This window comes from Gambusia affinis, linkage group LG11 (genome assembly GCF_019740435.1).
Source record: "Gambusia affinis linkage group LG11, SWU_Gaff_1.0, whole genome shotgun sequence".
In the NCBI taxonomy this organism is placed as follows: domain Eukaryota; kingdom Metazoa; phylum Chordata; class Actinopteri; order Cyprinodontiformes; family Poeciliidae; genus Gambusia; species Gambusia affinis.
The window spans coordinates 8,455,628-8,479,141 of NC_057878.1; the positions used below are offsets into that span (position 1 = coordinate 8,455,628).

The following is a 23,514-nucleotide window of genomic DNA, read 5'->3' on the forward strand; positions in this document are numbered from 1 at the left end:
GAAGAAGAAGGAGGGAGAGAGGAGGTGTGTCCTTTGGGCGCTGCAGCGGGGAAACACTGACCCCTGCTGGATTACTGCTGCTACTACAACATTAAGGTCCGTAAAGAGTGATTTTAATAAGACCTTCATGTTTTGTGTAAACGTCTTAAATTTCGCTCGCCAAATTGAAGTTGTGTTCTTTAAATAAGTCATGTCTGAACGTTTGTGCTAAGCGCAAATATAATAATCTATCACCTTTATAGTGGGTTCCATGAAAGGCTATTGTTAAAGGCATTCCAGATTTGTGATTTTAATGCAATGAATCATCCAGAAAAGCAGAAAAGGGAAAGATAATTTCAATGTTGACAACATTGAAGCATAATTTCTATTTTAGTTCATTTTGAAGACCTGAGAGGATACACAACCACAAATAATCGGGGTGCCCAAAGTCAGTCCTGGAGGGCCGGCATCCTGCAAGTTTTAGTTCTCTCCCTGGTTTAACGCACCTGGATCAAATGATGGCTCGTTAGAAGACCTAAGAAGAACACTGATATATTGAAAAGGTTGTTAGTACTACCAGGGAGAGAACTAAAACGTGCAGGATACTGGCCCTCGAGGATCGACTTTGGGCACCACTGAAAAGGAATGACTGACATCAAGGTCTAAAATGAATGAATAAATAATAGTGGAGGGCATTTTGGAGGTTCCTGATGACCTATTAATGTATTTTGAACATCAAGAGCAACAAACGACAGTAATAACCCACAATTAAAAGACGGCACAACTCATTGTGTGACAAGAACTTGTATGCTGGATTAAGATTGTTTTTTTCCCCCAACACATTTATAAAGGGTTTTTTTTAGTGTTAGTCTGATCTCCCAGACCTCAAATATTAACAGAATAGTATTTTTTGATATGTCAATGATGAATTACAAAAACACATTTTTCAGCCGGACTACTGTGTCAATTTAAGTACACTTGACCGCCCCCTGCTGGCACAGGTTGGGTGATCTAAGCTTTCGTAATGTTGAAACCAAAGTGGAGCTGGTTTTATTTAGAATTGCACCAAATAGGTGTAAGAAATATCGTTACTTCCTGAAGCTCTGTTTAAAATCTGAGCAAAACTACCTCTACTCTGCGAAAATATTTAGATGTGCTCACTGTGGTGTAAAAATATATTTTTTTTAATTACAGAAAAGGACAAGCAATATGAGTTGTAACCATTGTGTTTTTGCTTATGAGAGACTTTTACTGTAATACTTTTGAATCCTTTTTTGTTGTCTGTGCAGTGACGAAAATTCAAATCCAAAGGTACACATGCAAACAATTACAACTTATAACCGATATAAAAAAAAAAATCAAAGTTTCTGAGAGGAAGTGCTCAAACTACTAGTACCTGCAGTAGTTGTGGTTTACCGCTAGGTGGAAACCAAACGCTGCTAAACGGCAAATTCTGTTGAACGTTGCTGCTACTTCTGTTGATGAACAGTTTTGCAACATACCATTTCAGAGGTTTTAACATTGTTTTCATTGAATTTTACATATACTATAGTTGTTGGGACCATAAGAATTAAGAGACACCGTGAAACAGCTTGATAACTCAACACAAACACAACATTAAAGATTTCGGTAAAGCATGCTAGAAAAAACTGGTTCTATTGTTTTTAAATTATGTTTATTATGGGGGAATTATACTGAAGAGTTTATTCTGGATTTCTTATTTTGGCATCAGGTGTGACTGGATACTCTACTGTTGGGTGTTTTCCTTATGAATAGGGTGATCTGACCTTCTCCTCTCACACACACACTCACCACTAGTCACCCTGCCAACAGTGTAGAGTAATAATTATTATTTAACACAAAGTGCTGAATGGTTTGTTTATTTTAGCTTTATAGAAGAAAAAAAAACCTTTTTCTTTTATTTATTTATTTTACATTTTACAGATTTATGCATTTAAGCCAAATAAAAATGATCCTGATTCATTTTTACTACTGATATCAGCAGTCTGCCTGATAGCACGAGATGTTGCACCTTGATAAATCCAAGACATTGATTTTAAGTTAACCATTAGCTGTCAGCAGGTCCACATTGATGCACAGATACAAAAGTCCTCCAAAGCTGCCTGGCTACCACTCAGCAGCCACTCTGTCATCACTATAACAACCACTGCACTGCAAAGCCGTTCGCTCCAAAGTCCACATCCTTCTTTCCGGAGAGTGAGAGCAGATGCAGCCTGTCTGATTTCCTAAAGGGGAGCAAGATAGTTAATGCTTGCCCTTTCTAGATAAACCCAGTCCTCTACACCTGCTGTGTCTTCATCAGTTCATGTTTTAAGTCATTCGCTGTAAACAGATTCTAAAATCCTGTAAGGCTAGCAGTTTCTTTCAAAATAAAACCTAAGAGGTCCTAGGTAGTGTTTTAGTTCCCAGAAACCACTGGTTCAAATGTTGTATGCTGCAGAGAAAAAACATGATACTGTGTCAGTCAGGAATCAACAGCAAGAACTGGAAACGGAATGGTTTCTTGATATGAGCTCTTTCTGTGACGTTTGCTATTGCTTTATTTTGTGTGTCATTAAAGTCAAAGGTCAGAGCTAAGAATGAAATTACAATTAATTTAACATTGTTAAAAATACTGAAAAAAATTCAGGCATGCTCTGCTTGAGCAAGCCTGTGTGATCAAAGCTAAACGCCTTACAGACTAAAGAAATTTGAATTAATTCTGTTGAGTACGAAAGGACAAGGCAACTAAACTAAAATAACTTAAAACAAGCAGTAAAATAAAATTATTTAAGTGTAGGTACTAAGAGAAAACCTGTACATCTATTACAAAACCAAATTTCCATTTACAACCTACTCAGCTGCTGCGGAAAGTTAGAAAAGAAGCAGTTTGAAACTCTCTTCAGCTATTTAACAGCTTAATTATTAGTTTAAGCTGCGGGTTGCTTAAAATCTGTTTATTAATTCACAGATTAATCACATAGAAACCAATTCCAAAGATTACTTGAATCAAGTATTTATTCATTTTTAATAATGGTGCTGCCAAGGGTTTTCCTTTGTACTAGCAAATAATAGACACTACAATAAAAAAAAGTGTTTTGTTTTTGCTTTGCAATTGTTTTCTCCTAATTTTGGGGTTTACCTATGTTAGTAAAGTCTTGCCACATTGTTGTTCATATTGTCATTAGGGTCTTTCCACATAACATTGTTTCTTGTTCTTGTTTTCTTTTAAAAGAGAGGATTTCAGCAAAAGCCAGGAAAGACATTTGAGAAACGAACAAACCAACACGTTCCTCAGTGCAGTCAATCACAAAAGACTCCTTCTGAAGCTGGTCACCAGCTTGGTCGCAAACTGCTGTGGGATGGCTTCCACTTTCTTAACCAGCTTTTATGGGAAGTTAGCTAATGTGATGTTGGTCACTCTGCATGGCATGAAGGTTCAAGGTGATCTTTCAAGCATTGGTGCTGAGGTCAAGACCCACACTGGCAGGTCATCCCATCCCCCTCACTTCACAATTCTGGAGGTAATCTCTGACAAAACCCACTCTGTGGTGGCAAGCCTTGGCATTTTGGAGAATTGCGTTTTGGTGCCAGAGATGGGAAGATTGCCCCAGGCTCCACATTTTTATTTTGATGTCTCTCTGCATTGAGGTTGACTCCAGTGAAAGCAGGCCTTGTTTATCCTGTGAGTCAGACGGCACCCCCACACCATCACACTGCCTTTGTTGACAGATGTTTGTCTTTGGCAAAGAGGATCTAACAGATTTTTCCAAATGCTCAATTCTGCTGTTCAATCCACGAATGCATTTTCCCTACAAATGTGGCAGAATAGGGATTCCAGTGATATAAGGTTTATTTACATAATGACATAATGACAACAGAAACAACTCAAGCAATCACATTCCTGTCTTATTGGCAGGTTCACATTGGTTTTGATCTTGTATGTGAATAATCAATAATATCTCTTATAACTCAGAAATAGAGACATCTTCTGTTTCTTCTGAAATAGAAGATGTCTCTGTGATATAATGTGATATAATGTCAGAATTTGAAAAGCACGCATCTGATTTGATTCAGTCAGCGTCCAGATCAACAGCAAGATCAATATGTTCATCATCCACAAGTAATGTTATCCTAAACACTTGGGTATTACTTTCCTAATTTTTCTCCCCCATAAGATATCAATAATCTTTATTACTACTGACTACAATGTCAGTCCTCATCACAAAGAATTCAAGTACTTAAGCTGCCATTGTTAATGACAATTACTTTGTTGATAACAGTGAGGATGAGGAGGATGTTGGCATCATCTTCAGGTATATTTTGGAGTGCGGTGTGTTTGAGCTGACAGATGGTCAAGTTTCATCACAAAGCGAGAGAAGCAGAGGAAGAGAGAGAGAGAGAGAGAGAGAGAGAGAGAGAGAGAGAGAGAGAGAGACTCGCGTTTTAATGACGTAAGCACCATATGGCGCGTGCCGGGAGGGTGGAACCTCGATATGCTAATTACTCACGGCCCCCCGCACGTGGGCTTGGGTGTGTGTGCGTGTCTGTGATGCTGAGTATAAAACCAGCAGCATCTCGCACGCTCTTCAGAAAGCTCCCATCAGATCACGCACAGTCACGCACGGACACAGACAGAGCGCGCGGGATGCCTGCGAACTGACGAGCGCCGTTCATTAAACAACAGGTAGGCTTTTGACGCAGTTATTATTAATATTATGGGCTACATCCTATGAATACAGTATGATATGTGTGAATTCTTATTAGGATAGTTTACACTAAAATTAAAGGAGTCACGGGGGCCTAAATCGCTACATTTAATTCATTAATAGGTTGCCTGGGAACTTCGTCTCAATCAGAAAGAGTTAATTAAAACAAACAATAAAACCAAATCTACAACAATTACTGCTAATTTCTAAATAGAAACATTACATTGTGTCCAATTAATTATTTTTTTTTCCTATTTGATAATTATTTACGCTCAACATTTTTTTATGCTTGCATTAAAAAAAAATCTAATTAAATATTCCAGTTAGATAATCTTTCTATTATCCTGCTTTTCTTCTTTACTGTTCTGCTTAAATGACTGAAGTCGAGCGAAATGTTCTCATGTCCACCTGTACTATATCCGCAACAAATTAACGGGACATGCCAGCAGAAGACAAGGGAAAAATATTTTTATTTCAAAAACACAAAAGAATTATTATTATTATTATTATTATTATTATTATTATTATTATTATTATTATTATTATTATTATTATTATTATTATTATTATTATTATTATAGGTATATTAGCTATATTTCAGTGACTTTGTATTTAAATTCAAAATTACTCAAAAGGCGGTCAATTTTAAGTGGAAGGGCATTTAAGCATTTATTTTTTTATTCATTTATTTCCTTTTTATTTACTATTTATGCACTCATTCGTTTGTTGAGTTGGTTAGTTAAACGCGGACAAACAATTGGTTATTTCGGAGTTAGGATTGTTCCTCTTTTACCTATTTATTTATTTGCTTTCTATCCGTTTTATCTTAAAACGGATAGAAAGCAATTGCACGCTGTGGAGTAAAAATCGCAAGGTCGTCCGAACTAAATATTTAAATTAGGTGAGTAGGCCTCTGCTAAATTTGTATAATTTCTATTTTTAAGTAGAATCGTATTTATCCGGTTTCTACTGTCGGACCTTTAAGGTGCGCGTATACTGATGCATGATTGCTAACTCTAAAGCTGGATTAAAATGTTCTTTCATTCGTTTTAAACCTTATTTTGATGGAAATAAAGTTAAAAACGTGAATCGTGCCTATTGTAAATGAACCACTTTTTCCAAATTGGAACTAAAATTTTCCGATGATGCGAAGGGAAAACGTCGTGTGTCCTGACTGATTTACAAAAAACAGTGACAAGCGCTTGGAAACACTTTAAACAACAACAACAACAACAACAACAACAGTAATAATAATAATAATAATAATAATAATAATAATAATAATAATAATAATAATAATAATAATAATAATAATAATAATAATAATAATAATATTAGTAAAATGGACTCCAACTTTTTGTTCGCAGAGTATCAGCATCATGACCAGGTCTGTTAGGGAGGAGCTCACGTCGGTGGAGTCAGACGAGCAGCGGGAGCTCTGCAGCCCTGCAGGCAGAGAGACGGAGAGAGCAGGAGCGGGAGCTGGAGAGGAGGAAGAGGAGGAGGACCTACTCCACCATCCAGAGGAGGACGAGGACGAAGACGACGAGGAGGATGAAGAGGACGAGGAGGATGGAGAGAACAAACCCAAGAGGCGAGGGCCGAAGAAGAAAAAGATGACCAAGGCTCGTCTTCAGAGGTATGGTTTGTCCTTCACGCAAATAGTAAAAACCTGCTTGTGGATATGGCATAAATAAACGAGTTAAAGAGACACCCTGAATATAGAAATAATATTTCTGACACAGAAACCAAATGTGTTATCAGATGACAGAAATGTAAAATCTAAATAAAGACCCCTCAGAATTACATGAAATCCATGCAACATGTATTTTATACAGATTTCCTTGAACTCTTAGTTCTACCAGTGTAGAATGGTATTTTCTGTCATTGGTGCAAATCATGATCATTTCATGTAATGTACAGTAATGCAAAACAGAGAAGAGACAGAGGCTCAAAAGAAACAAAGGTTTGTCTTAATTAATAGCGTAATTTTACAAAGTTTGTTCTTATATTTGGCCCCATGTCACCAACTGTATGAAATGTGCTGTTTAAAAATTAAATTGTACTTCCATCATTCCCAGCATGATCCTCAGAAAAAGGGCTTGAAAAGGGCATATCAATGTGTCGTAGTAATCCTGTTAAACTTCCTTCTCAAATTGATTTCCTTTGTTGTTGTCATCTCACACGCGCTTTGTGTGAGTCAACCTTTATGACTGCAATCATACATCTTTTCCTAAAAATCAACTTGTGAACACATTTAAAAAAAAAAACAGTAGCAAACAGTGCATGCAAACCAACATGTTAATCTTAACACTTATCTAATTACAATTTAGAACTTTGCAAAGATGACATTTAGGACACGGGTGGTTGTTGCGTGAGTTTTGCCCCAAACCTGCCCAACACTACTCACATAATTCCTGCGACAAAGCCCATTTTGCAAAACACTTTTTATTGCATGGCTTATTTTTATAAAATGCGTTAACATAATTACATTAGTATTGTTGTAAAACTATTCCGTCTCAAATGCTTTAAATGATGATTGGCTTGTTTAGTATTATAGATTTTCAACACATCCTAGTGAAATTAAATGTAGGTTATTCAAATATAAAAAAGAAAAGAAAACCAATCCTTTAAATTTTCTTACATTGTACACAACACATGGTCACTCCTTATTGAATAGACAGTACACAATTTATTATGCAATTTGTTGACCATCTATGGCAGCCAATATATATTTAATTGCTCTTTTTCTTTTTGTCTGTGCAGGTTTAAGATCAGACGAATGAAGGCCAACGCCCGGGAGAGAAATCGCATGCATGGGTTGAACGACGCTTTGGAGAGTCTCCGAAAAGTCGTCCCCTGTTACTCCAAGACCCAGAAACTATCCAAAATTGAGACCCTGCGCCTCGCCAAGAATTACATCTGGGCTCTCAGTGAGATCCTGCGGTCTGGCAAGGCCCCCGACCTCATGAGTTTCGTCCAGGCGCTTTGCAAAGGTGAAAAGTTTAGCATTGTGATCCTAAGCAACATTAGAACATACTTGATGAAATTATAGTGAAAAATTTTGATGAGGTAATGTAAATCGCAATTTGACAATTTCATTTTCACACTTGCAAGCTCTCGTGGGTCAACTAAAAGAGTCTGACAACGTGATGTGGCCATTTTTTTGTTTACTTGCTACTTAATGCGGCAAGTGAGTAATAAGTGACTGTATGTTCAAGATTACGAACATCTAAACCATATTCTCAAAGTGTTAAACACTCATAAGTGCTGTTACATTTCATTGCTAGGGACAAAACATGAAGCTCCTCTGACAGGAAAATATGTAAAATTGAGTTTGGGGAAATGAGGCAAGAACTATAGGCAATAATTAATGACTAATAGTTCATCTTTTTCTCATGTTTGCCTAGGCTAATACCAAATATATATATAAATTGTTAACTGCATTTAAATCTACACATTCTGGATTTGGAACCATAGAGGTGACCACATCCAGTGCAGACTACTTAAAAAAAAACTATGAAATAACAAATTCTACTATAGCTGCTAATGATTTTGATATTCTTACAGTGCCTACTAATTGCTCAAATCTTTTCAGTTTGTTTGTCATAAAGATTTTCCAAAATGGTGAGAAACAGAACAGGTTAAAGAGGAGGAGGCCTCCTTTGTAGCAGAGAGCTGCTTCCTTTCTAACTTCAAAATAAAAGTTTTAAACAAAGATTTATCTGAATCTGAGCACTCAGCTTAAAACCAGCGACTCAAAATAACAACTCAGACTAACTTCTCCGGACAAAATAATGAGCAACTGGATAGCACTTCATGAGACAGGTTTCACTTTAAAGGGAAATATCATGAGGTCTCGTTTCACTCCAAATCATCGATCGATACTGACCGTAAAACTTCTCTGTGTTCTCAGGTCTTTCTCAGCCGACCACCAACCTGGTGGCAGGCTGCCTTCAGCTGAACCCTCGGACCTTCCTCCCAGAGCAGACACCGGACATGCCCACGCACCTTCCCCCTGCCGGTGCCGCCGCATATCCCGGACACTTCTCTTACCAGAGCCCTGGACTGACAGCCGGTTTGCCCAGCCCCCCCTACGGTACCATGGACCCTTCCCATATTTTCCACCAGGTCAAAGGTCAGCCATACGGTTCCTTGGAACCCTTCTTCGATGGAGTCCTGGTGCCCGATGGCCCAGCGTTCGACCCACCTCTCAGCCCGCCCCTGAGCATCAACGGTAACTTCTCGTCTTTCAAGCACGAGCCCGTCGCTGGCTCCGACTACGACAAGAGCTTTTCCTTCAGCGTGCACTATGGAGGCGGAGGAGCTGGTAGCCATCCCGCCATCTATGGCAGCGGGGGGCCCAACCCACGGTGCGGCGAGCTGCAGGTGGAACAACTGATGGGGTTTGACGGACACTCACACCACGAACGGCTGATGAACGCCCAGTTAAACGCCATCTTTCATGACTCCTGAGGATGAAGGACCGTGAGACCGATGAAGACAGAAAGACCATGCTATGAGAAGACCACTATCTTTTCATCGCTGTCTTGTTTTTCATCTTTCTGTCCTCATCAAGGTCTTTAACTTCTCTTTATGATGGCAGTTCAACAATGCCGTAACCTTCTCTGTAGCGCTTCACCTGGCAGGAGACGCTCTTCGAATGTCTTGTCAGTGTCCATATTATCATTTAAAATTAATCAACAATCAATGAGCAATAATCTGGAGAAACTATGCAATTTTGTTAAAAATCTGAGCAGAGGTCAGATGACGATTCCAAATGTTGAAAGAATAAAGATTTTTCTATATTTTTGGGGTCAGTGAGTGAGGCGATGTTGGGCTGTTGTCGGGGTGAAGTGTTAATCTTGTTCATGTTCTTTTTAAGTTTTTGCTTTTTATATGGTTTCTGTAGCGTTATGTTATCATTTCATGTGACTTGTTCATATTTTATAAGATAGATGTTTATAAAGGCCTTTTATTAAAAGGAATTTCATGTCATTCACCTGTTAAGACTCAATTTATCTGCAACAACACCGCAACATCACAAAAACACTACGGTTTAGTCTATAAAACATATAAAACATAACACAGTTTTTTGCTAATCTCGTGCCTTGTAAAAATTTTGTAAGTCCTCTGAAAAGAGTTTGGATGAATTTCATGTTGACAGAAGTGAAAAGTCTACAAATTTCCTAGCAGAGAATACCATGTTAACAACACTATCCCACCATGTGAAGGACAAAACAAGGATTGGTGTGTATGTGTGTGTGAAGGGCACAGATGTTCGTTCTGCAGGCGAGATTTTAATTTATGAAAATGATCTTGTTTATGCATGAGAGGCCCCCTCCATGCACACACACTAATGTCCTACTGCTTGATAGTGTGTCGGTGTGTGTAAGTCAACAGGGACAATATGGTGGCCATATCCCACCATTTACTCTCCTTGTTGAAGTGGAACCGTATTGAGCAAAAGACTGCAGAAAGAAAAAACTTTTTGTCAAGTGATGAAGAAATAATTGTAGTGCAACTGTTATTTCAAAACCAAACAAAAATAGAACAAAATAAGATAAAATTGTAAGTAAGGAAATTTGTGTTTTTTTCTTTTTTTTTTTTGTTTTTTCTTTTTTTTTTTTTGGTTAAGCTGAATATGTAGCTAAATATTGGGAGAGTTGAACATGTGGTTTGCAGGCAAAAAAACAAACAAAAACAAAACAAAAAACTTGCAAAGCAGTATAAACTCCATTCGGCCTTTGAGACTGATATTGGATTAACCAGAGGCTACCTTGAGAATTTCAAAAGAGAAGATGCAAAGTTCTGCCTTCTGTCCTCACCTCAACCTCACTGAACATTTTTAGAAGCAGCTCGGACCTCGCTGTTGCGCCAAATTTGAACATTCAACACTTTGACTGACTTGCCATAAATGCTGGTTTGAGAAGATGGATGCCATCCTGCACTACTTGTCCAAGCTGGTACCCATCATGAGGAGGCTGGTGCCTGTTCTGGTTGTTTTCTATTCTGAATGAATAAACTGATAAATTCAATCATACAATCAAATAAAACACACCAAGCAAGAATTAATGGCAGAATAAGTTGTTTGACAAACTTTAAGTAGAAAGAGATTGGTTTTCCAGTGATATAAAAAATAGTGGACAGAGGCATCGTTAGAACAAAAGCTTGCTTAGGAAAGACAAGGAAGCACAAAAGCTGTAAGAAGCATCTTGAATGGCATCTATAATGTATATTTCACCTTTATTTGAGCATCCTAAAAATATCATGCAACAGTAGCAGCAGCATTAGGAGCATTATAGCTGCATTGTGAGCAGTCTTTGTAATTGGGGTTTTGTGTTTCAGTCTGTTGACTGATCATAACACTGATTAATGCAGATTTAAACTCAGCCATCTGCCAACAGCACACATGCTGAGTGAGTGTTTGAGCCGGAGCTCATAATATGGAATTAATACCACAATCCACCCCCCATCCTTTCTGATTGGCCGGCAGGTGTCTGTTAAATAACATCACAGAACACACATCACGACAACAATCCAGGTGTACCAAACTGCAGGATGCCCCAAGAGACATTCTTCACTGGCCTTTTGCAAAAAGTAATATATTTTGTCAGTGGATGTAAGTCGTTTAATAGTAACTTAAGAACGGGACATTTGGCTAATATCATGAATTAATTTATTTTTATTTACATGATTTCCAGTAGGAGTTGTACAGAAATGTATTTTGAAGGTTTTGGATTTTTCTGAAAATGTGTGACCTCGTTAGGAAGAAAATCCCATTTCCCAAAAATATCCCCACTGCTTCACTCAAATTTTCATTATTTTCAAATCACAAATAATATTCACCACAATATAACTTGTTCCAGTAGCTACACTATAAAAATTGCAATGAGTTTTGGTTATTTAAATATTTTTTGGTAGCTGGGTGCAAAGATGCCCTGCGACAGACTGGCGACCTGTCCCGTTCCGCCTCTCGCCTGGAACGTAGCTGGAGATTGGCACCAGCAACCCTCCCGACCCCATTAGGGAGAAGGGGAATAGAAAATGGATGGATGGATGGATGGATGGCTGGATGGATGGATGGAGGTGCAAAGATGCAAACATTTCTCATAGGGTGTTTTATACAGACCATGTGTCATGATTTAGTATTGCTTCATATGGGCTTTGACACCCAATGATTTAAAACATCTTTGGTTAGCTGTAAGGATGTTTGGATTATGCATAAATTGGGATTATTTTAGTTTGATCATAATCTGTCATATTCTATAACTCTAGATTAACCCAAACAAGGATCAGAAATCCATTCAGTGGAAAAGGAACAGTTTACAATTTTCAGAAAAAAACAATTGTCTGAAATATGTCACAGAGATCCCAGCTGTTTTGATTGAAATTATCATAGTTAAATACAATACTATTCATATAAGTGTCTGATTTAGATCTGAAATAGTTTTCATTTAACCAAATAATTTCTGTCTGGTGGAAAATGGGACAGGCGTTTCCCAAAATATTACAAAAACATGCGTGCGCGCCCCTGCGTGTGACCACGCATGCATGGTGATTACACACCAGTGGATCGGCCGCGCGTCCGATGAAGCCGCTACCTGTCTCCATAGCGACGAGACCCCGGAAATACACACCGTGATCAGCTTACTGCTTGTTTATCGGACAGAAACAAATTTATATCCGTGGTGTTTTCTTTCTTTTTTTGTTTCCTCGACTGAGCGTGTAAATATGTCGGAGCTTGAGGTTGAAGCGCATCGGGAGCCGAGAGACAGCAGCAAGAAGAAGAAAAAGAAAAAGAAAGAGAAGCGAAGGGTAAGTGAGGAGGAGGAGGAGAAGGGGGAGGAAGAGCGGGAAGAGGAGCAGGTGGAGAAAGAAGAAGAGAAGAGGTGAGTAGTAAATGAAGTTCCTCCACACCTTCATGTCAGAAAGTTAACATGAAATAAAATAGGAAAGGGAGGATTTATGCAGATAAGCCTTTTAGGGAATTCTTTCAAAATAAAAGGCCTATTTCAACGGAAGTGGTTGATGATTTAACTTGTACTTTTTCACACCATATTATGAACGTTGAAAAGGTTGAGATATTATATGTAGGATGGTTGGAAATTATTCTTTTATTTTTTTCCAAGTAGCTTTTTTTTACTTTCATGGAACAAATAGAATTTAACTAATAAATTTACTCTGAAATTTGTCATTCATTTTATATGGGTAGGTTTCAATCAGAATGTCTTTGTAAAAATTGTGCACATCTAACATTCATTCCATCCATCCATCCATCCATCCATCCATCCATCCATCCATCCATCCATCCATCCATCCATCCGTTTATGTTTGCAGGGTTGCATATGAGTGCATAGTACATGCATAAATTGCTTAAATTGAGACCATTTTAAAAAATGTACTTACTAAACAAAACTGGTTACATTCTTACTAATTTTAAATATTAGGGGTTAAGGAGTTAAAACACTCAACCTGCTAGCTTGTTGACCATAGCTTTAGCTCTTTTATGTTTGCTGTATTCAAACTGTAGGTCTTCCCCCAACACAGGGCATTCTCAATCAGGTCTTTTGGCAGTTCTTAACTTGTACTAAGTTAACGTTTATTATTAATATATCCTGGTAAAAATATGTTCTTCACTCTTACTCCCCCTGAATTTCTCCTTTAGAATGATAAGAGCAAAACTCATGGTCATAAACGAAGTGATTCCTCCAATACCACAAAAATATAAGTGGATTTAGAGAACATTTTCACAATGATCGTTACATGTTGTGGCTGTGTGCGCCTGTGAGTTATATCACCATTCAGTGACTCAGCACAGTGAGCAGTATTGACTCATTGCCTAATTGATTGATGACACTCTGTGTTCACACTGTATTTCACGCGCACTTTCAGTATCAGAAAACTCTCTGAGAAATCATTTGGTTGGGGGCTGTTTGCACTGTTCTGTTACTGAACAGCTTGATAAGTGCACAAGGATGAGATAGCTACTAGCTGGTGGTACAAACTAAGATCCCCACTGTTTTATTTATGCTTGCCTCAGGCTGCCCTACAAGAACATTGACAAACCTCTGATATTTCTTCAGACACAAAAATGTGTCCAGAAAAACCTTTTCTTAAATATGTTGTGATTCTATCTAGGTTAGACATACTTCTGACATTGTAGCATGAAAAATGGGAGTATACAGTGTTGCTGCAATCACTGAGCCACTAGAAAAGTTGTTCCTGTGTTCAGGGGTAGCATAAAGACGCTTTTGAGGATCTTTTATGGTTCATTAGCTCTTCTCTCCCAGATGCCATCCTATGTAGTCGGTAAGGGCCTTAATTTGGGTTGATGATCTACTTTTGTCTTCCTGAACAACTCATTGTGTCCTCTGGCAGAGTCAAGGGTTTTTTATTCGGTCCACTATGTGATTTTTTTGGCATTGATGGAGTGTTGCAAGACGTCTTGTTTGTCTAGCTCAACAATCCCTCCTACTTTAATGACAGGAAGCCTTTTTGCTTTTCTCATTTGGGGGTTTTGACTAGAAGATGATTACTGGCCACTGAGCAAAAAAGATTTAATGTCTTTCTAAAATAGTTTATTTATCCCAAAGGTAAATTAAATGCTTTTGTAACTCATATCAACCAACTATTTTCAAAAGAGTCATTGTAGATGGTGATACTGTGGTCTGCAATAGCAGCCAGTGTTGTAACCTATCCGAAGAAGCCTCTGACTGACGACACTGCGTCTGTAAGACAGCCTCTGTTTTCCCAGAATTCTGACTTCTCCTGTCATATAAAAAGAAAACTTGATAAACAGGAAGCGAGTTTTGTTTATCAAGAACCAGCTTGGACTACTCACTTCTCTGTCGTTGAAGTTGGTTTCTCTAAGGCACTCATCTCCAGTAAGGACACAATTCTGAGATTAAAGTCATTACTGTTTTTTTAATTTTTCAGTGACCCTACTTGTCTTCCGTACATGGCAGTGAGAAGGCCTGAGAAAAGATAACGTGAAAACTTCCTTCACCTGTTTCTTCTTTGTTAATTTTATTGGTTTAAGGATTGGTCTATTAGTAACTTTAGTGATGGACATGTATAAATAACATCTGATTGGCTGAAATAAGCTCAAACTCTGTGTGTGTTTTTCATCTGTCAGTGAGAGTGTGTTGATGCGAGGGATCTTCAAAGTGGGGAAAAAGAGCCATGATGTCCTGCTCACACGAACCAGGCTGACATGGACCCCCATCATACCAGAGAGTCCCACAGGTCAGTTACCATGGGAACAACTCTTATGCTGCTTAAATTGTAACACCAACTACATTTCCTATGAATGTGGCTGGTGTTGTGATGGGGACGGTCTGACTGCTTGACACAACCTGAAACTTATAGCTATTTGTATACATGCATTACATATTCACGTCATTCTTCCTACTTAAACTGTTTGTGTTCATTGTAAACATAATATATAATGCAGAAAACCCTTTGGTCTAAGAAGGCATTGCCTATATGTAGATGCTTCTGTGGGATGAATTTGTAGTACTCGCCATGGGATTAATGACAAGTCTGCTGCTATAAGAATATTACCACACATGAAGTGATTAGTGACCAGAAATTGTTATGATGATAGGAAAGTTGTTTGAAACAATAGTCAACGAAGTTCTTTAGGCACTTTGCCCTGCACTTTGTCTCACAAAGGAATATATTATCAAAGTTTTGTGCATGTCAATAATATATTTTACAAGTCAAATTAATTCTGATTTCTCCCAATACCAATACTTGATGAGTATTTGAAAATATTTTCAGTAAATATTGTACTGAAAGGGTTACAAAGTTACAAGTGCCCACAGCTTCCAGTTTCCTCACATTTCTGTAATGATTTTGCACCATTTTGCTCATATTTAGTGCTTTCCTGTTGTGTGGTAGATTTTTACTTGGAACCCATTCAGACCGAACTGGTTAGTGAAGCAGGATGAAGGTGTAAATTCAACGTGTTTGTGTGTGTGAAGCCAATCTGTTTTGTTGTATTTCATCCAAACTAATGTCATTAAGCCAGCACTGCGTGTGTGTGTGTGTGTGCGTGTGTGTGTGTGTGTGCATGTGTGTTGGCAGCACTAGAGAGCAGTTGGTTCGGCCCGTGGGGGGTTATTAGAGTCTCTCAGTGTGAGGAGATTAACGCACACATACACATAGGCAGTCTGTCAGCACGCTGTGTGTGTGTGTGTGTTTCTGTGTGTTGATGAGATATTTCTATATAAATGGATCATCTGCTCTTGTTTATTTCTAAACATAAATCCATCTTATCTATTTCTGTTAGGAAACTGAAACCGGAGCTGTCGGATAGAGAGATTAGTTTTGCATTATTGCAAGTGGACAAGAGAGTTTTAAGCCATGGATAGTTGAGTTGTTTTAACATTAAAATCTGACTTTTATGGTTAATTTCCAGTCCCCTGCAGTAACCTTGCTAGTATCCGCTGAAGTCAGCTTCCGGTCAGTTTACCAGACAAATGGAGAGATGGTTATGAATTACTGTACTATGGCAGATGCCTTCTTTTGGTTACTAAAATCTTTGTTATGAAATTATCAAACCTGCAGAAGCCTCCAAAGGAAAAATAGATAATTTAAGAACTTCATTTTCACTGCTGCTCATTTTAAGTCTTCCTCACTCAGTTGCAGCTGAGCAACAACAAACATTGTTATTGTCAACTCTTACGTAGGGTGTGTTTTAACTGGGAAAATATTGGGCTTTAGCATTTCCTATTGACTGATAACTAGTAAAAAATTGGTTATAATGAAAAATCAGAACAAAGGAATTTAGTTTTATATTGATTCTTTCTGTCTAGCACCTTGTATCAGTCCTTCTTTTGACCCTGAAGGAGATGATGCAGATTTGCTTAATTACTGGCTTCATAAGAGATAAAAAAAATAAAAATCTCTGAGTTGATATTCAAGAAAAGGTTTTAGTTTCCCAGGCTGTTTTGAAACAGCTTTTGAGATGTAGATCACATTTTAAAAGAAGCCCAATGTGTTACTGGATTAATCGCAGTGAATTTAATGTTATTTTGATCTTTTATGAGCAAAATAACCTCAGAATAGCTACAAGTATAGCTATACAACTTTGCAATTTGTTTACCAGAGTTTCTCTTCCTTTAATCGGTTATTACGAGAACAGATAGCATCAGATTTTACTGTTTCAGTGAAAAATCTTTTTTGTGTTTTCTAAAATCTTGCCATATTCTAACTTTTCTTTGGGGAGTGCATTGAGACTCAGAATGAGAAATCTAATTATATTTCAGGTTATTATTGGGTGCACTCTTATGACTATGAAATGTATAGAATCCAAATCATTGTTTGGATTTAAATAGGTGTTAGGTTATTGTATTTCCTGTTATCATCACCAAAACATTACTAACAGGTAACAACTTACAAAGGGGGTTTCAAATTCAACTTCCTATAGTAGATGGTATTTTGTAACCAACATTATAATAACAACACAAGTTATTGGATAACATGGTATGGATTTAAGGTGAAGTCCAAAGGAAATATATGATTATCCTCTGAACACATATGTTTGTGCGTGTATGCTTGTGGGTTTTTGTGTATGCGCGTGATCACACTATGATCCAAAACTCCCTACAGTTACCACATGGCCCGGTCACCATGAGACTGGACTGCCACTGTGTTGTGTGTGTGTGTGTGTGTGTGTGTGTGTTGGCACAGTGGGCTGTGAGGTCATGATGGGAAACTTTCCTCCATATGGAACCAACCAGCGCCTGTGTGTTTGCAGCCTCTCTATAGGCTCCGTCAGCACAGATCAGAATCATATTTTTGTGCAAAGATAAAGACACAGAGTCTTTCCTGCTGATTAGATTAGGTAATCTGAATGTGCCATTTATATATATTATACTTTTATTAAGTTTTAAAAATTTGGTGACTTAATGGAATGATTTTAGTTCACCAGATTCATTCACCTCTTGATTTCTGCCATCGGGTGTTTCCATCAAATACAGTTTGACAAATTGGTCCAGGTTGATCGAATGAGGCATGCAGAGAAATCTAGAGAAAAGGTAGAGTGCATAAAACCTAAAGGTGCTCTTACTTGTTGCAATTTTTGAGATAGAGATACCAAAACTTGTGTTTTGGTATCCCTCTATTTTAAATCCTATGAGCAGTTTTGTGTTTGCTTGCAGAAAATACAACAACAACAATAACAGATCATCTCAACACATGAACCATGACCTCAACATATGGAGGCTTGGTTCTCGGGGGAAACAGCGGTGGATGATTTGGGGTATTTGGTGTTTGATAACAGCAGGAGGGTTGTTCCCACAGAGGAGGTTAATCACCAATAACCATTTAGGACTGTTTCCTGATGAATTGGTCCACATTCAAATCTTTGTATTTTTTATGCTGTTGCCTGCTTTGTTGTTTCTAATGAACTGGTGCTTTAGTTAAGATCATCCGGTTATGACTATTGGCAGAGCTGCAGTCTGGTTTTTTTTTTTTTATTTGCATCGACTCTGAAAAGTAAATAAATATTGGCCTTAGCTTAAGAATTGCTCTCTTCTAAAACTCTAAAAGAAATTGTATGTGTCACAGTATGAATAGTTTTGACAAGTGAACATAAAGTAGGTCACTCTTTAATCTGGCTTTAATTCTGAATCAGATCATGTTGCTATCAATCGACAAATTTTGATATTTTAGATAATTAAAGTGGATTATTATTTCTCTTTAGTAGATGGGACTTTTTTGTCCATCTGCTGTGAAAGGTGTCATCACATGTCATCACATCACACATCCTAATACAAATAAATTCATGTTGAATTCCTAAAAAGAAAAAACTAATTTTTTTTAACACATTGAATGATCTGCCTCCTTTTGTGCTTACTATTTTTAATGGATATTTCCCAGGGGTGTAACAGTAAACATGCAGAATATTCTGTAGTGCAGCTTCAAAAAGTGACACCAAAACAGAAGAGAGAGGACTCTCATCAAGGCTGTTCATGCAGCTACAGGAGAGACCAAAAAGTTGGCAGAATTTACTGAGTTACTCACCTGTAACATCATCAAGATAAATGTAAAACATCAGTGGCACTGAAGGATAATCTGTTGAAGTCCAAATCCAGCTGCCCGCAGCATTAGCCAGTCAATTGAGATGCTTATACTGGTCTGCAGACAGATTCGACAAAACACTGGTACTGTCCTGCCGAGTCCAAACCGTTGTGCTTTTTCATTCCAAATGTATTTGAAGGCACCAAAATGTATTTGAATACATTACAGAATGGCTTGTCTGAATATCAAAACAACACCAAGTGGTTTAAACCTTTTTTATTCTGAAATGTCTGAACAGTCTTTTTTAAAAGTATCCTAAAGCAACATTTTCAGTTTTAGTCTTGTATAATCCATCCCGGAGTCTGTCATCGGCTATGTCAGCTTAAAGAAATCTAACCAAATAAAAAGTATGTATTGTGTGTGTTATGAATAAAATGTGAGAGTTATGTAATGCAGTGTGCGACATTAACTGTGCTGACAGCATCCTGAGAGAATTAGATGGTTTATCTGACGTGGACCAATCAGATTTCAGATTCCCATCCCGATTAAGCCGGATGATTGGAGGATGTGACTGTGCATTAGGCCAATCAATAGATTAGTGAATATAATATAAACATAATTAGCTGCAGTTTGACCCTTCTTGTTTAACCTTCATCCTTCAGGTGAAGGTTAAACTGAAGAGTATGAAAATATTTCCATTAATCTCTTGCAGTGTATTTGTAATTACTAGTCTTTTACAGTTTTTTTTAAATATAGAATTTATGATGCAGAATAAAATACTTCACCATTTAAATAAATGGGGATTAAATGTTTCATTAATGTCAAAGGTGATATAAATTTTATCCGGACCTGATGGAGATGTTAGAGATTTTGTCTTAATTAGCGTTTTGAGCTCACATGTTGTACCCTGTCCACATCGCTCGCTGCAGGGGAAGGGAGCGTGGTGGAGGCAGGTGTGGTGCTGCTGCAGGACGTTTTCGCCGTGAAGGTGAAGAGGAGGCGAATGGCGGGCCAGCAGTCGGGGGGAGCCGTGCTCGGCCTCGCTCTCTTCCACAGCAGGAGGAGAGGACGGAGGCTGGAGGAGGACACACTGCACCTCCACAACGCCTCCGCAGAACACACACACTCCTGGTATAACACTCTGAAAGAACTGCTCACAGGTAAATGTCATGTTTATAAACAAAACCAAACTGTGTGCATCGAAGCATGGTATCACTCTGATAGACTTGCTGACAGTCCAAGCTAAGAGTCGGGTTGTTTCTGTTACATAAGATGGAGCAATGGAAACATGACTCAGTTCATCGGTGATTGCCACATTGTAAGATGATTATGCAAATACTGCTGAGTTATGCAGCTGGGAATAAGACAGTCATATTAGACAGTAATGTATCAATAAATAGACTTTGTTTATGCTTATTTAGCCTTTATTTAAACGTTAAAAGATGCAGAAAACAAATGATTCAGTTCCTTTCTTAAATAGGAAAATAAACATTTTATTGCGTTAGCATCCCTTTAGTGTTTGATAATTTGTAGATAAATTGACTAATGGTTGCATTAACCAATTATTTCTTGGATAGTAAAAGTTACTTAACAGGAGATTTTGGTTTTTACAGAATTTGAACCAGGTGAAGCTAAAACTGTCATTGGAGGAGTTCTTGGTAGAACATATTTACCTTAAATATATTTATCGTAAATGCAAAATGTAAATGCTTTGTACAGTTTTGGCTTCAATTACTACTCTGATTATGTTGTTCTTAAAGACAATTATATATATTTTTGCATCCGCACATACCACTTAACAATTAATCTATTATTAAGTTAGGCGACAATTATTTCAATAATTGATTAATTACAATTAACCGTTTCACCCCCATCTGCACTAAGAGCAATAATAAAATACAGTAGATAACCAACTAGTGAGCACATTTTCAGTTTTTGGCTGTATTAGCTGTGTTTTTTGTTGCAATCGGTTCCATCAAGACTGTTCACATTCGTCTTAGTGAGGTGAGTCAGAGTTTCATCAGACAGGAGACCTAATCTCATAATCCAGAAGAACAAAGACGCACAGATTACAAATACACATTCAGCAGTAGTAACGATCATGCTGTCAGCGCTTGTTGTCTTCTGTTGTCTGCAGAAGAGATTAGCTAAAAAACTGGTCTACTTGAAAGGTTGCAGTACATGAGGTAAAAACTGATTTATTGGTGACTAGCACTGAATATCGCCTCTCTCCTTCAACTTGTATCGGTGTCTCAGTTAGTTCATGATGAACTGTAGACGATTGCTTGAAGTTAATAGGAATTTTGTAAATAATTATTGGCTAGGATTTTAACTTGTTCAAACCTTTTCTCAGAATGAAAGTTAGATCTGATTTGATTTCATCTTCCTCTAGTATTTTAGTCTCATTTTCATTCTTTGTTGAACATCGTTACCATTTTTGCCATAATTCTTATTATTTTAATTGCCTTTTTGTTAAATTTCAGACCATAGATGAAATATTAGCACCACAGCTTTGGTCACTGAAATCAACACTACTTTGGTCAGATGAGACAAAACAAAACTACACGCAGAAAGATAACACTGCACATCTCTTCTTTGTAAAACATAGTTTTGGCAGCATGATGATGTGGGGATGCTGTTCTTCGGCAGATCAAGAAATCCTGTATCTAGATGAGAAAAGCTGGTAGAAACCCTAGCTGAACGCTAGAAGCAGATAGATTTGAACTTTAACCTTTACTCTGCGCCTTACTTTTTATTTGAAGTTGTTTCAGTTGAGTAATTAAGCTCCGTACCTCCTGGGTGTTAAAAACTGTGGCATAAAGCTTTGGTGTTGTGAACTTTTAATGTAATGTTTCTAAATAGCAGACCTTAGTAACAGAGAGGAGTTCTCTGCTTTGTTTACGCAGAGGAATGTAGAAATTACACTTTAGATTTGCACCAAAACTTTCTGCATGTGCTCTAATTTAAAAGTCTGCATTAGTTTTGGTGTGAGTGCCGACTGAAGGGACTGTACAGAAAATTTTCCATTACACCCCTACTTAAGAGTGTACCAGCTAATCTATTAGTAAATCAGGCAGCTTCCTCAGCAGCAGCCATCTGCTTGTCAGGAGCTTTTTCAGTGAAGTCCTGGATGCTACCGCGCTCTGAGTTTCCCATGCGCTGATTTCCCAGGTGCACTGTAGTGGGCAGTGCCTGGCTGACTGTTAACTCACAATAGAAATGTTGAAGTGCTGTGTGTATGGATTTAAGTCGCATGAACATGCTTTACATTTCAGCTTTTTTCCGCTTCTGCATCTATGCTGAACCCAACAGAGACATTACAAGCAATCATTAAATGAGGAGGTCAAAGTTGACACTCGGGCTACCATCGCTCCCCCACCATGGCATCAGCCTGACACATTATCGCTGGTCACCTGTCTGACTGTGCGTCTGTCTGTCCATCAAACCAGATTACCCCTGAGGCCCCTGCAGCAAAGTCACAACTTCTTCAAGGCTGCGTTATGGGCCTCATACTTGCGTGCATGAATGGCTCGCAGGTCGAGTGTCAGCTCGAGTGGTCACACTGCAGATCAAACTGTGACGGCCTTTGTGACTTTAAACACCGCAGTGTAGGAGTCTATTTCTGTATGTGTGTGTGGACGTGAAAGGTAAACACAGTCAGTCACTCTGCTGCTCTGCGGACATTAAGCCTATTTTCCAGCCAGAGGTCAGTATGAAAAGCCTATTGTTGCTTGAATCTTGGTGTCGCAGAGTGGGCAGTCTCGCCGCCGCAAACACCGTCGCCACTTCTTAACCTCTAGGTCCGAACATTAAGTTGCACAATGGTGAGCAGAGAGCACCTTGTTTCTTGTTTCCCGAGCGTTATTCTGTCCCGTTTGCTGCGTGAGGCAGCTGCAGAATGCTGTGCAGAAACTGAATGGCAGTCAGAGCTACAAAAGGTAAGTATTTGTGCTGTATAGAGACTGTTTCAATGTGGAGCAATATATTTTAACACCATGCTAGCTATAAGTTATGCACTATGCAATTTTTTACTGACTTTTAATATTTTAGTGAACAGAATCTATTTTTCTGATATCACTTAAATGTTCTTCATATTATAATCCAGTGTGCAGTTTTTCTCTAAACCTAAACTTGCTTGTCATCTTTTATCATTACTGATCCTTAGCTTTGGTTTTATTTGGATTTTCTGCTCCGCCATGCACCTTTAAGAAGCTGCTCCAAAACTAAGCAAGGACGGTCTCACAGCTGTCTGCAATTTCTTCTGTTGCAATTTAATTTAGCTGCAGCGACAATGGAAGAAGAAAGGTGGCTCAAATCAAAATTTTATGTCAGTTTTACTCAGCTTTTAAAATCTTATAGTTTGCAGTACCCTGAACTAAATTACTCAAAGTGCAAATGTAGCACTAGGTATACAAGTGCATTGTGAAAGTGCATAGGGGAGTGTTTCGTTGTTGTTTTTTTGACTGTGTTGTTTGACAAGATCAAACTAAAGCTCCAGTCATCTGCATGTGTACTGGCCACTTTTTAAAATACCAGAAATCTGTTTTTTTTATTCACTGATGAACAAAGAATGAATTAAATAAGGTAATCATTTTATACTTTATAAAAGTAAAGTATAAAATTAGTTTTTCCTTTTTTTGTCTGGTGGGGTCCTGAAGTAACAGAAACCCCCTTAGGGGGGTTCAGGTTAGTACAATTTATCACTGATCATTTCCTTAAAATGTTTTTATCAGAACTTAAATCCACATTTAGTGTCTTTTCATCTGCCAAATGTTAAAATTTCCTTTGTTCTCCT

General features: G+C 38.0%; 2 protein-coding genes across 5 annotated transcripts in view; both read left to right on the forward strand.

The window, feature by feature from the left end:
• Positions 1-4,563: 4,563 nt before the first annotated feature.
• neurod1 (neuronal differentiation 1) lies at positions 4,564-9,686 on the forward strand. The gene is made up of 4 exons (XM_044132102.1): positions 4,564-4,666; positions 6,056-6,327; positions 7,455-7,684; positions 8,605-9,686. Exons 2-4 carry the CDS (start codon positions 6,068-6,070, stop codon positions 9,162-9,164), a joined length of 1,050 nt encoding a protein of 349 aa, XP_043988037.1. The 5' UTR covers positions 4,564-4,666; positions 6,056-6,067; the 3' UTR covers positions 9,165-9,686.
• Positions 9,687-12,310: 2,624 nt separating this feature from the next.
• The window catches only part of cerkl (ceramide kinase-like), a 29,223-nt gene continuing 18,019 nt past the window's right edge, over positions 12,311-23,514 (forward strand). For 3 of the 4 annotated variants that reach the window (XM_044131413.1, XM_044131415.1, XM_044131414.1), the window contains exons 1-3: positions 12,311-12,580; positions 14,827-14,936; positions 19,649-19,879. In XM_044131413.1, coding sequence (XP_043987348.1) covers positions 12,423-12,580; positions 14,827-14,936; positions 19,649-19,879 — 499 coding nt within the window. In that variant the 5' untranslated portion in view covers positions 12,311-12,422. The remainder of the gene's footprint in view (positions 12,581-14,826; positions 14,937-19,648; positions 19,880-23,514) is intronic. The other variant, XM_044131416.1, reaches the window with a different exon arrangement.